Source organism: Bos indicus x Bos taurus, chromosome 7 (genome assembly GCF_003369695.1).
Source record: "Bos indicus x Bos taurus breed Angus x Brahman F1 hybrid chromosome 7, Bos_hybrid_MaternalHap_v2.0, whole genome shotgun sequence".
Classification (NCBI taxonomy): Eukaryota; Metazoa; Chordata; class Mammalia; order Artiodactyla; family Bovidae; genus Bos; species Bos indicus x Bos taurus.
Window position 1 is genome coordinate 98268444 of NC_040082.1, and position 13887 is coordinate 98282330.

The 13887-nt window shown below is 46.5% G+C and overlaps 1 protein-coding gene across 12 annotated transcripts in view; it reads right to left on the reverse strand.

Moving 5' to 3' along the window:
- The window catches only part of CACNA1A (calcium voltage-gated channel subunit alpha1 A), a 379358-nt gene that overhangs the window by 121097 nt on the left and 244374 nt on the right, over positions 1 to 13887 (reverse strand). For all 12 annotated transcript variants that reach the window (XM_027547946.1, XM_027547955.1, XM_027547945.1 and 9 more), the window contains exons 7-8: positions 12783 to 12935; positions 8027 to 8220 (exon numbers count right to left, since the gene is read on the reverse strand). In XM_027547946.1, coding sequence (XP_027403747.1) covers positions 8027 to 8220; positions 12783 to 12935 — 347 coding nt within the window. The remainder of the gene's footprint in view (positions 1 to 8026; positions 8221 to 12782; positions 12936 to 13887) is intronic.

Consider the following 13887-nt stretch of genomic DNA (forward strand, 5'->3'; position numbering starts at 1 on the left):
AAAGGAAAGGGCGAGAGAGAAAGATGTAGAAAGAGACAGAGACCAAGAGTGAAGACAGACACAGACAGGGAAAAAGAAAAAGAGAAAGGGAGTTTTTAGAGAGACGGAGGGAGTGGCTCAGTGGTAAAGAATATGCCTGCAATGCAGGAGATGAGGGTTTGATCCCTGGGTCAGGAAGATCCCCTGGAGAAGGAAATGGCAACCCACTCTAATATTTTTGCTTGGGGAATCCCATGGACAGAGGAGCCTGGCGGGCTAGAGTCCATGGAGTTCAACAGAGTCAGACATGACTTACTGACTAAACACCACCACCAGGGGAGTGTAGTAGTTAATGCCCAGCGCTGGGTTTGAATCCTGATTACACCACTCTGACTAGGGGATCTTGACAGGTCCTTGCATCACTGTGGGCCTCAGTTTCCTCATCTGGAAGATGGACCTAAAAATATCTCCCCGCATGACTTTTTAAAAATATTCATTTGTTTATTTGACTACACTTGGTCTTAGATGCAGCAGGTGGGATCTAGTTCCCTGACCAGGGATCAAACCCAGGCATCTTGCATTGGCAGCACGGAGTCTTTCCTACTGGACACCAGGGAAGTCCCATGAGGCTGTTTTATGGATCAGTTGATGATAAAAGGAAGATGTAGGGATGGATGCTGTAGGCTCTCAGCAAATGGCAAAATGTTAACTTTAGATGTACTGGGTCTGCCAGGACCCCAGTCTTTTAGCTTCCTGCCCGGGTAGCAACCAAAAGAGGGCAGGTCCCATCACCCACACCGCACTCCCACTCTACTTTGGCCCAGATGATGAGGAACATGTTGGGGATGTCCTCTGCGTAGGGTGGGGTGATTTCTTTTCTTTTTTTTTTTGAGTCATGCAGGCACATATGGTGAGGGGGTCCCTGTGAAATGAGACTGCCTGTCGCTTAAGCAGCACACAATGCTCTAGCAAACGGCCCCAGTGCAGCCCTCCTGGGCTTCCCCCGGCCCACCCCCTTGAGCTCAGAGAGCCAGTCCTCCAGCCTGTTTGCTGTAGGAGGCGGCAAATGGCAGATTCCAAGGCAGCCAGTGCTGAGTCAGAGCTGGATTCCAACCTTAACTCCATATGTGTGGCTCTGGGCCTCAGTTTCCTCATCTGTAAAATGGGGATATTTAAGACTCTACCACAGGAGTCACAGGTGGTGCACAGAGAAACACCTAGAATAATGTGGCATAGATGAAATGGCTGATAATTCACTATTATTCCAGTATGTTGCTCAGATCCAGATTGGTCCCCAGGAAGGTCCAGCAATGAGGCTTGTCCAGTGGGCACTGGAGCCATGTGGGTCCTTCAGAGGCTTCGGGACAAGGGAGCTGGCTATGTTGACTGAGGTTCATTCTCTAGCAGTTAAAAATGACTTGGACTACACTTCTGGCACAGAATTTCAACATATACCTGCCTTTGCAGTCTTTGGGCTTCGATAAGCACATCAGATCAGTCACTCAGTCGTGTCCGACTCTTTGCGACCCCATGAATCGCAGCACGCTAGGCCTCCCTGTCCATCACCAACTCCCGGAGTTCACTCAGACTCACGTCCATCGAGTCAGTGATGCCATCCAGCCATCTCATCCTTTGTCGTCCCCTTCTCCTCCTGCCCCCAATCCCTCCCAGCATCAGAGTCTTTTCCAATGAGTCAATTCTTGGCATGAGGTGGCCAAAGTACTGCAGTTTCAGCTTCAGCATCATTCCTTCCAAAGAAATCCCAGGGCTGATCATCTTCCTACCCTACCACAAAATCCTAATGGAGATAGGTCCACCATGCTCAGGGATGCCCCAGTGGCCCATCTCCAAGGATCCCTGGTCCTCTAGAGCAGGGCTTCTCAACGTCAACACTCTTGACATTTTGGACTTGGTAACTTGTGGTGGGGGCTGAGCCAGACACAGACTGCAAGAACTTGAGTTACTTGCTAAACTATCACCTCCCTGGAGGGTTTTCCTAGCCACCGTAACCACAGAAGTCTCTGTGAGATTCTCTCAGTCTCAACTGGGGTGGGAATCCTTTGGGGTCTGAGAACAGAAACTAGGGAGTCTGAATTTACATTGAAAAAGTTAACCCTTCACTTTCCCAAGTAAAGAATCTGCCTGCAATGCAGGAGACCTGGGTTTGATTCCAGGATTGGGAAGATCCCCTGGAGAAAGGGATGGAATTCTTCTGTAAAGATGTGTCCCTTCTTTACTTATTCTGTTAATTTAATAATAAAGTAATAAGATGACTACTTATTACTGTTATGTGAATCAAGAAGTCATTTATTTATTTTTGTGTGTACTCTCTCTGAACAGGTAATGTAAATAAAAACACCCAGAATACAGTGGGCACCCAGAAAATGCTCTCTCTTGCCCTTTCTTCCCATCTTCTGGTCTATAAGTAACCAAAACATCTCTCTTCCCTCCTAAACACTTAGCAAGACAAATTTAAATATATTCCCTGATTATAAAAGTAAATTGTGAAACTATTATACACACAATTGATCAGCAACAAGGATTTATGGTATAGAACAGGGAATTATATTCAATATCTTATAATAGCCTAAAATAGAATACAATCTGCAAAAAATAATGGAATCACTATGCTGAACATCTGAAACTAATGCAATACTGTAAATCAACTATCCTTCAATAAAAAAGAGGATAAAAATCAATCATGTTCACACTGCTATATTTAAAATGGATAACTAACAAGGATCTACTGTATAGCACATGGAACTCTGCTCAATGTTATGTAGCAGCCTGGATAGGAGGGGAGTTTGGGGGAGAAAAGATACACATATATGTATGGCTGAGCCCCTTCTGTCAACCTGAAACTATTACAACACTGTTAATTGGCTATACTCCAATATAAAATAAAAAAGTTTTAAAAAGTCAGTTGTGCTCATTGTAGACAAATTTGTCAATATAGAGAAGTATCAAGAAAAAGATTCCCAAGTCCCACTACCTAGATGCCATCTTGGTACAGTGGATTCAGTCTTTTTTTCCCTTATATTTTCAAGATTATACACTTGAGATTATAAGGGTCTATGGACTGAACTATGTCACAATTCATAAGTTGAATCCCTGATGTAATGGCAGTTTTTAGATGGTGTCTTTGGGAGGTGACTAGGGTTATAGGAGGTCAGGAGAGTGGGACCCCTATGATGGGATTAGTGTCCTTGTAAAAAGAGATCCCAGAGAGCTTGTTCTCTCTCTCCCCACCCTCACCATGAGAGGGCACAGTGAGAAGGCAGCCATCCGCAAGCAGGAAGAGAGCCCTCGCCAGAACTGGACTATGCTGGCACCCTGATCTCGGACTTCTAGTTTCCAGAACTATGAGAAAGCACACTTTTGTTGTCTAAGCTGCCCTGTCTATGGTATTTTGCAATGTTAGCCTGAGCCCATCTGTCAGCACAGGAGACCTAAGAGACACTGGTTCGATCCCTGGGTCAGGAAGATCCCCTGAAGGAGGGCATGGCAACCTATTCCAGTATTCTTGCCTGGAGAATCCCATGGACAGAGGAGCCTGGTGCGTTACAGTCCATTGGGTCACAAAGAGTTGGACACAACTGAAGTGACTTAGCACAGCATGCACACCTTGGTTCTTTTTAAAAGAATCAGTTCCCCTTACTTGTCATTATATATGGTGAGCATTTCCCTGAATCCTTAAATATTCTCCAAACAGATGATTTTTAATGATGACATGATACTCCATCATATGGAGGGACCATACGGTATTTAACCAGTTGCTTCCAGTTTTGTTCTATTTTTACAGATAATGCTGGGGTGCACATCCTGATATAAATCTTCGACAGTGTTTCTGATTACTTAAGGTTAGGCTTTTTCTAAAAGCACTTTAACTGGGAAATCAAGTGGGAAAGAAAAGAGATAAACTGAAAAATAGAAAAACCTGGACGGGGCCCCAACATACCATGAGGTGAGCTGCTGTTCCCTCAGCCAAGAAGGCTCTTCTCTACAACATCTGCCTGACTCTCTTCTCTGTGGAAACGTCCCCTCCTCTGAGAAGCCCTCCCTGATTGCCTGACCTAAACTGGCCCCTGCACCCCATCGCTTGTCCTCTCATGCTGCTGTGGTCCTCATGGGACAACGGGTCAAGTCACTATGTCCCACATTATACACTTGCTTAAGGTCTATCTTCCACATTCTGAGTAGTTTATTATTTACCAACGTTTATTGGTCACATCTGTCTCCCCAACAAGGGTGGAGATTTTTGTCTCTCTTCTTCATTGTGCTATCCCTGATCACCTGATCATTTCCCTGGCACACACTGGACATTCAGTAAGTAATTATCGGATTTCTCTAGTGCTCTGTGGTTGAGAATCCCCCTGCCAATGCAGAGGACATGGGTTCAATCCCTGGTCCAGGAAGAGTCCACATGCCATGAACAGCTAAGCCCGTGAGCCACAGCTACTGAGCCTGCATGCCATAGAGCCTATGCTCTGCAATGAGAGAAGCCACCGCAACAAGAAACCCAGGCACCACAACTAGAGAAAAGGTGCGTGCAGCAACAAAGACCCAAGTTGGCTGAAAATAAATTAATTAGTTACATTTTAAAAATAATAATTAAAGATAAGTAATTATGGAATAAACAAATGGATTTCAATGTTGAGAAAAGAAAAGAGATGTTTGGCCTCCATGCCTGTGGATTCTAAAATGCCTGAAGCAGGTGCTTCCGGACTCTCCCATGGATGTCACCTGACAATGGCTGGTAAGGCCATGCCCACGGGCTTGGCTCCAGCACAAGATAAAGGACAAAGAGTCCAGACACTGCTCCTGCCTGTGGCTGGATGGAGCTAGGCGTGTCCTAGGGCAGGCCTGGCAGATGGCAGAGCACATGGGCAGGGCTCAGATGAGTCTGGAAAAGCAACAGCTCTGTCTTCACTAAGCAGAAACTCAAAGATCCCACCTTAGCTTCTGCCCTTAGCAATGAGTGATCCTAGTGGTTGTATTTTGGGTTGAGGAGTTGTCTTTTCTTTTTTTTGTTTACAAATTTACTTTCAATTGGAGTAAAATTGCTTTACAATGTTTGTTAGTTTCTGCTGTATGACAACATGAATCAGCTATAAGTATACATATATCCCTTTCTTCTTAAGCCTTCCTCCCATGGGAGGTGGACTGTCTTAATTTAGGAAGTCCCAGACAAGGGTTCTGGAGAAGGCAATGGCACCCCACTCCAGTACTCTTGCCTGGAAAATCCCATGGATGGAGGGGCCTGGTGGGCTGCAGTCCATGGGGTCGCTGAGGGTTGGACACAACTGAGCGACTTCACTTTCACTTTTCACTTTCCTGCATTGGAGAAGGAAATCACAACCCACTCCAGCGTTCTTGCCTGGAGAATCCCAGGGACGGGGGAAGCCTGGTGGGCTGCCGTCTATGGGGTCGCACAGAGTTGGACATGACTGAAGCGACTTAGCAGCAGCAGCAGCAGACAAGGGTTCAAGTGCAAGTAGTTTATTTGGGAGATCTATGAACTGAATTATGCAATTCCCCCTCACCACTGCCCCACCCCCCCACCCCCCAGCCAAGATAAGTTGAAAATCTAACCTCTACGACCTCAGGATGTGACCTTATTTAGAAACAAGGTTGAACTTCCCTGGTGGTCCAGTGGTTAAGAATCCACCTTCCAATGCAGGGAACACAGGCTTGATCCCTGGTCCTGAAAGATTCCATATGCCATGGGGCAACTAGCCCACGCGCCACAATTACTGAAGCCCTCATGCCCTAGAGCCTGTGCTCCAGAACTAGAGAAGCCACTGCAATGAGAAGCCCCTGTGCTGCAACTAGGAAAAGCCTGCTCACGGCGGTGAAGACCCAGTGCAGCCAGCCAAAAAATCACATAAGAAAAAAAAATTTTTTTAAAGAAGAATAGGGTCATTACAGATGTAATTAGTTAAGATGACATTATACTGGAGTAGGGTGGGCCCTAGTCCAACATGATAACTGTCCTTATAAGAAGATGGCCCTGTGCAGATGGGATATTCAAGAGGAGGACAGAGAATCAATAAGCCAAAGAATGCCAAGGATTGTTGGCAGCCACTGGAAGATGGGAGAGGCGAGGAAGAATTCTCCCTGAGAGCCTTTGGAGGGTGCCTGGCCCTGCTAGCACCTTCTGGCCTCCATACTGTAAGGTAATAAATGTCTGTTGTTTTAAGCCACTCAGTGTGGTACTTTATTACTGCTCTTGGCTCACATCAGGCTCAAATTCCTGCTCGGGTTTCTACCAAAGCATGAAGGTAGGATATAACTGCATGGCAAGTTCTAGATGGCTACTCTGCAGCAGTTACCAGTGGGGTGAGAGCGGGTAACAAAGTGGGACCCAATGGCTCACCTCACTTCCTCAGTTGCTGCCAGAGTTTTCACAATGAAAAATTCATATATTTCTAAAAAGGAGCGCCTGTTGGGGTGTAAAATTTGGCTTATAGAGAGCTTACCTACAGCCATGGTTCTAAATGCTTCACATATATTCACTTTTACTGAGTCCTTGTGCCCTGTAGGTAGGATTGTGCTTTTCATTTTGTACATGTGGAAACGGAGACACAGAGAGTGCAAGCGACTTGCCCAAGGTTGCACAGCGTGGAAGTGGTGGGGTCGGGAAGGGAACCCAGGCAGCCTGATGCCTAACTCTGTTCTTTCAACTGTTTCCCCTGAGCTTGCGTCTCTCAAGGTGGTTCAGCTCGAAGCTTCCAGGGTAAGTATCTCCTCAGACAGTGGCTCTTCCGACTATAGAACCCTCTGGAAATTTGTTGTCCTGCTCACATTTCCTTACCCACCACTGAGCACATTCCCATTGTCTTCCTCTGAACCTCTTTCTGGATGTCCAACCCCGTGACACAACCTGACCCAAGAAAGCTCCTGACAATCTCCAAGTTGCTGTCTGTTCCTAGAGATGCTATGCTCAGGCCAGGTCTTTAGGCAAACTAGGCCACCATGGCTTTTCCCCACATCCTTTAGATTTGTCTAATGGACATATGGACATAATGGTAGAAATCTATGTGGTCTATAATATGAATGACACTCCCAAGATGCGGTTGTGCAGTGTGTGATGTACGTAACTGTCCAGGGATGGGGGACAGGGAACAGGGTAGAATGGGAGGCAGGGAGGCGTGCACATCCTTTCAGACCTGTCCTTAACATTTTCAAGACTGAGGACAAGAGAACCAACTGAGGCCCACATAATATGTGTGAATATTTAAAAACTACTAAATAAAACATGCTCTATGCTTCTGCACAAACATACCTTCATAAGCACTGGGAAGGTCAGTCTAGAATTGAGAGTCTGGATGACTGCACTGGGTTAAGGGGTGGGGACAGGATTCCCTGCCCCTTGACCATGGCCTCCACCTGGGGGCAGGGGAGGGAGGGCTCCACACACATGCCTGGACGTGCCAATCTGCATGTCCACATTCCAGCCGCATTTGTGCCAACAGCTACCCCAAGGACATTCTTAGACCTCAGGGGATACAAGGGTAAGGTAGTCAGAGAATAGACTCATGGAAGAATCCAAGTTCATGGAATCTAAGCTTGGGCAGGGAATGCTAGGATCTCAGATGACCCAAAATATGATCTAGCAAGTGGAGGGGTGGTGGCACCAGTTCCCATCAGCACCATAGGGAGGGGCACAGCTGGAGGAGAGTTAGCAAGAGCTCCAGCACAGAATCCCTTTGGACAGGTGTCCAAGACACGTCTCTGTCTTTCCTCTACGTTGGTTTTTAACTTCACGCCACCTTTACATGTTCAAAAATCTAAAATTATACTTAAAAACTTGTGCAATTAAAAATTATTCAGCATCTGTGTGCCCTCTAGATTCTCACCTCCCAAAGGTCCTTTCCTATTAAGAGTTCTGAGGACAAGACGCCCATATCATCAAAGGACGGAACCTTAGGCTGGCTCTCCTGGGGCCATACTGAGCTGTCCTTTGGCTGCCTCCCTGGTTCAGGGTCCCTCCACTCCAGCCTCAGGAGTTGGCTGGGCCTGGCTCTCCACCACCCCCATCACTTACGTTGTAGAGGAGGTCAGTCCACCCTTCCATGGTGATGCACTGGAAAACAGTCAGCACTGCAAACAGGATGTTGTCGAACTGAGTGATCCCATTGTTGGGTCCTTCCCAGTAGGGCTGACATTTGGTCCCATTGGGGCAGGTGCGGGCAGGTTCCTCTGTCCCACACGGTGCTGGAGACTCACCCTGAATGTCATCTAGGAAACGGAAGAGGAGCAAAGTCAGGGGAAAGGGCCAGCAAAACCAGCTCTGGGAAACAGGCCAGTGAACATTCAATGCTGTTGAATCTGCAGGAAAATGGCTCTTAGGATGGACTTATCAGTCTTTTTCTAAAAAGTCCAATGCTTGGCTTGGTTGATATATTCATTGTTTTCTATTTCATTAATTTCTTCTCTAAGTTGTGTTCCCTTTTTTGTTCTTTTCCTAGACTTTTGAGATAGATTAATGTTATTTAAGGCTATAAATTGCCCTTTAAGTGCAGCTTTAACTGCACCTCACAAATTCTGTCATGCATTATTATCATTATTGTTCAAGTAAAATATTCAGCAGTTTCCATTATTATTTATTCTCTGATTTGTGGATAACCAAGAAGCATCAAAATTTTGTCAGATATATACAAAAATAGAGTAATGTAATGAATTCCCATGTACCCATCACCAATTTCAACATTTATCAACTCAGGGCTAATTTTGTTTCATCCACATCCCCTCCGCACACTAAAATATTTTAAAAGCAAATCTCAGACATCTTAGCATTTCATCAACAAATAAGAAGCATGTCTCTTAATTTCCAAACACTTTTAGTGTTATCTATTTGTTACCAATTTCTAGCCTAATTGCACTGTGGTCAGAAGATATGTTTTGTATCATTCTGTCCTTTGAAATCTGTTGAGATAGACTTTAAGGTCCCTACAACAGTCAACTTTGGTAAATCTGCTGTGTGCATTTTTAAGTGGTTGGGGGCAGTGTTTTCCAGACTTCCATTAGCACAAATTCGTCAACTGTGTTGTATTATTCTTCTATAGCCTGACTGATTTTTTTTTTTCCTTGAGATGTACTGGGCTCAGGGAGCCGTTCTGGGGGCGAGGGAGGCCAGTACACGCAGTGCTCCACCTTAGGCACAGGAGCTAAGCTTTCTCCCCAGAGAGCAAGAGGCAGATTGTGAAAATGTCACAAGGAAAGAGACACATGTCAATGGGCACCCCTTTTGCTGGAAACCAAAGGCAGCTTCCTGGCAAACTCAGACTGAGTGATCAAGGTTGAGTCTGAATTCTAAGGTGTTGAAGGGGAGGGGGAGGAGATGCCTTCACGAGAACACGGACTCAGGGGAGTACAGAACATCCTGGGTGTGTACAGAGCATCCCGTTGGACCAGAGCCACAGATATGACAGGATCCTATTCAGCGAGTGAGACTTTTGAAGATTTTTAGAGAGTGATATTGTCCGATAAGAAATCAAACAGCTGAGTGTGTAAACTCCCCATGAAACAAAAATATATCTCAATGCACATGCCACATACAGGGTTTACAGACCATTCTTAACCTCCACTTAGCAAGAAACAGGGAGAAATAAGCCAACACAGAATGCATGAATCTTACTGGCCTTTGAGACTCCTGTTAAATAGAAACTCTAGGCCATGCAAAATGACATTTGCCATATCAGAAGGGATGCCTACAACTCAAGAAGCATTGACATCCCAATCGCTAGTTTAAGTTGTGGGAAATACTTTTCCCCTTCATGTCAGACTTGGTACAGGGGCTGATTTCATGAATACAGATTGGAAGGCAAAATCTTTTAAACATAAGACTCGGGGCACAAGGGAAAATTCCATGGGCTCCTATCATGAATGAGAACCACGGTTTGTTGGGAAGGTTGCCTCTGTCCCAAACCTTCTCCATTTTCACCTTCTGTCCAAGTCTGGCTCAATTCCCATCCACCAACACCCTCCCCTCTCTTGGATTAGGCCAGTCTACTGGTCCCTTCCTGCCCCTCCTCCCCACCTCAGGGCTACAATAGCTTCCAAATGTTCACATTTGGTGAGGAGATAAAAGCAGGCATTAACCTGCACTGCTACAGACTAGTTCCAGATGAGGAATCTTGTTTCCTCAAACTATTTTGGAAGCTCTTGGAAAACAGGAAGCTCTCCCACCTTTCCTTTCTCTGGGTGTTAGCACAGTGCTGGGCACACAGGAAATTGGTTCCTGATTATAAGGAGAACCTGTCTGCAGGAGAAATCTGACCACCTTCAGCAGCTATGCCCAGCGGTGTTCCTGATTATGACCTGCCAGCCCCCTCATCACGAAACACTCTGGGGGCTGCTTCTAGAAAAGCAACCATCCAGAGAGTCTGAGGAATTTGGTTATAAATATATTTTAAAATTAACCTGCTGCCTGGGTGTCTGTATATATCTGTCTCTTACTCACACGTTCTTATATTTTTAATTGTGAGCTTTTCAGTCATCTTCCCTAAATCAAGGCCTCCTACCCTCCAGTTGCCCCACCCACGTCTGTCCCCTTACAACCCTGATTTAGACTCAAGCCAGTCCTCTGTCCCCTTGGCTGGACAGAGAGAGAGAGAGAGAACCAACAAAAACAAAAAACCCAGGATCCAGGAGTCCTGGTTTCTCTGCTCTCGGCTGATGTTTCCAAGGGGCCCTGCCCTGCATCTCTCCCTCCAGCATTTCCGCCCAGGTGTCGAGGCCAGGAGCAGAAATAGCTCTGTCTCAATTAACACCTTCTTCATTGGGGAAAGAAATAATTAGGACATCCCATATTGAGCAAACTTCACAAGCCCAGGAGAGAAGGAGATGGGAGGAGCAAGAAAAAAGGAAGCAAAAAAAAAAAGAGCATCTTGAATAAACCTTCCTTACTGGGTTTTCCTGCCCTCTGGGAGGTCTGGGGAGAGGGTTGGGTTACCTGGGGGTCACCAGGAAGAGAAGGTGGATGGGAAGCCACTCCAGGACAGAATTATCTTCCCAATAAGGCAGGCCTGAAACCTCCTTCCCTTCTCACACAGGCTCCCCTGTCTCCATTCGCAGTTTCCTTGACCCACGACTAACACTGTCATTCAGCCCGTCCACAGCAAGGAGGCCCATGGTCCAAGTACTGAAATACAAGCTTCCCTCTTATTTGATTTCATTTGGTTTTTTGGCTTCAGAGAGCAAGTAGCCAGGTTTGCATAGCAGGAGACGTAGTCAAAGATGAATGCAGAAGCTATTAGGTCCCTGAGTATACGGATAGCTAGGGACACCGACTCGATGGACGTGAGTCTGAGTGAACTCCGGGAGTCAGTGATGGACAGGGAGGCCTGGCGTGCTGCGATTCATGGGGTCGCAAAGAGTCGGACACGACTGAGCGACTGAACTGAACTGAACTAAGGGACACCCAGGCTGTTTCACTGCTGTTTCAGAGACTAAGTCTGTGACTTCCGGTCTTCCTGGTTTTTTTCCTGAGTCATCCTCCCTGATCCTTTCTTGTTTATTGTTTAGTCTCTAGGTCACGTCCGACTCTTGTGATCCCATGAACTGTAGTCTGTCAGCCTCTTCTGTCCATGGGATTTCCCAGGCAAGAACACTGGAGTGGGTTGCCATTTCCTTCTCCAGGGGATCTTACAGGACCAGGGAATCTTACAGGACCAGGGATTAAAACCATGTCTCTGTATTGGCAGGGGTCTTCTTTAACACTTGAGCCACCAGGGAAGCCGCTAAGCTAAGGGGTTGACTGTGGCACAGTGTGGGGAGGGGAGGAGCCAAGATCCTGTTTGTGCTTGATGCTGATTGGCTGGTGCCAGGACTCCCAGTGGGATGTTTTAAGGCATCTTCTTGGGGAGACTAGGACAAGTCACCCTTAACTCTCCCTTCCTTCAGGGTAAGGAGGTTTCAGGCTTCTCTGGTGGCTCAGTGGTAAAGAATCCACCTGCCAATGCAGGAGACGCAGGCTCGATTCCTGGGTCAGGAAGACCCTCTGGATAAAGAAATGGCAACCTACTCCAGTATTCTTGCCTGGTAAATCCCATGGACTGAGGGGCCTGGCAGGCTACAGTCCATGTTATCACCAAGAGTTGGACACGACTTGGTAACTAAACAACAACAAGGAGGTTCAGAACTCAGCACATGCTAGGGTCTCGGGTCGCTGCAGGGTAGCTAGGCAGAGGCTGTAGGCACTGCATTTGTATTCTGCTGTCTTTTGCCCCTACATGTTCCCACTGAAAATATCTTTGATGCCTTTACCTGCCCAGCGTTTGGGGCAGCCAGCTATGCCAGGGCATTAATGCCCATAAGGGGCTCAATCCCCGCCAATGTCGGACAGAATTTGGTGGATAAATACCCAGCTCCCTTGCCCCTCATGTGGGATGGGTCTAAGGCATGCAACCTACCCTGTTTCCCCTAGGTGCCCGATGGAGCTGAGGTCTGGTGACCTTGCCCAAGATGGTAACCTACTTGATAACGTTCCTAGATGTTACTAGATCCCCCCCGTCTCACTTTCTCACTCACCTGAAGGTGTTTCCTGGGATCACTTCCCCAATAAACCACTTACCCTGGGACAGCTTCTCAGGTACCCCAGTGTAACATCCCAGCAACAACCAACATCTCTGGGGCGGTTTCATCCCCTGCCTGCCTTAGCTTTGGGAAGATGTTCTCCCAGCTTCCAGGAGAACGAAGCAAAGCCCTGCAGATCTTGTCCAGGAGCTTGTCCCCAAGGGAGAAAAGAAAGGGGAGGAAGGCTGGGAAAAAAAAAAATCTATGATGCTGCTCGGACCTACCTGTGCCCTCTTCAAAGCAGGTGGTATGAAATTTTCCCATATAAAATTCTAACCCTATGATTGCAAAAATAAGGATTGCAAAAAATAGGAGGAGGCCGATCTGCAGCAGGGGGATCATTGCCTTCATGATCGACTTCAGGACGACTTGTAAACCTGGGGAGACACAGAGAGAGAGAGGCCCCAGAGGCCTGTGAGAAGGTACCCTGAAACGCCACCCCCAAGATGCCTCCTGAGGAAACTCAGAACACGCGGGATGCGGGAGATGGGACGGGGCAATGGTGAGGGAAGATGGACGGAAGACATAGAGGCTGCTCACTTTAATAACAGGAACAATCCTTCCTTATATTTTAAGCACTTTTTTTTTTTTTTTGGTTTTCTTTTGGCTGCACCATTTGGTTTGCGGGATCTTAGCTCCCTGGCCAGGGACTGAACCCAGGAACATGGCAGTGAAATCACTGAGTTCCAACCACTGGAAATTCCCCACCTCTATTTTAAAAATATTTTTTAAAGTACTGGGCATAGGCTGTCCTGTTTGATGACTTTTGAGGCAAGTAAGAAGTGGAAATTCATAGCTTTCTGAGCCCTATTCCTGGGTGTTGCACAATTTTCATGCAGATCAGGGTGCCTTTTTCTAACCTTTTTCCACCAAGAGGGGGAGTCTTTTTCCTAATTCATACAATGCCATATGCATCAGTTGCAGCTCTATCTGGGAAAGGAGTCAACATCCTAGTTCCAACCCAAACCCAGATATTATTTCATTGGCTTTTAGCAACAACCCCATGAGGCAGGTACACGTGTAAAATCATCCCCATTTTACAGAGGTGGGAAGCAAAGCTCAGAGGATGTCATGCTTAAAATGAGGATTCAGCCTCAAGGTGTGAGAAATAACGGGGCCAGGATTTGAACCCAGGTTGGACTTGATGTCAAATCCCATGTCTGTAACCAACCTTTAGGAAAGTCTGTGTTAAAATGCTCCCAAGTGGATCAACAGTAAAGAATCTGCCTGCCAATGCAGGAGACACAGGTTTGATCCCTGGTCACAAAAGAGCTGGACATGACTAAACAACAACAAATTATGTGGTTAAAATGAGGATTTCTTGTTTTA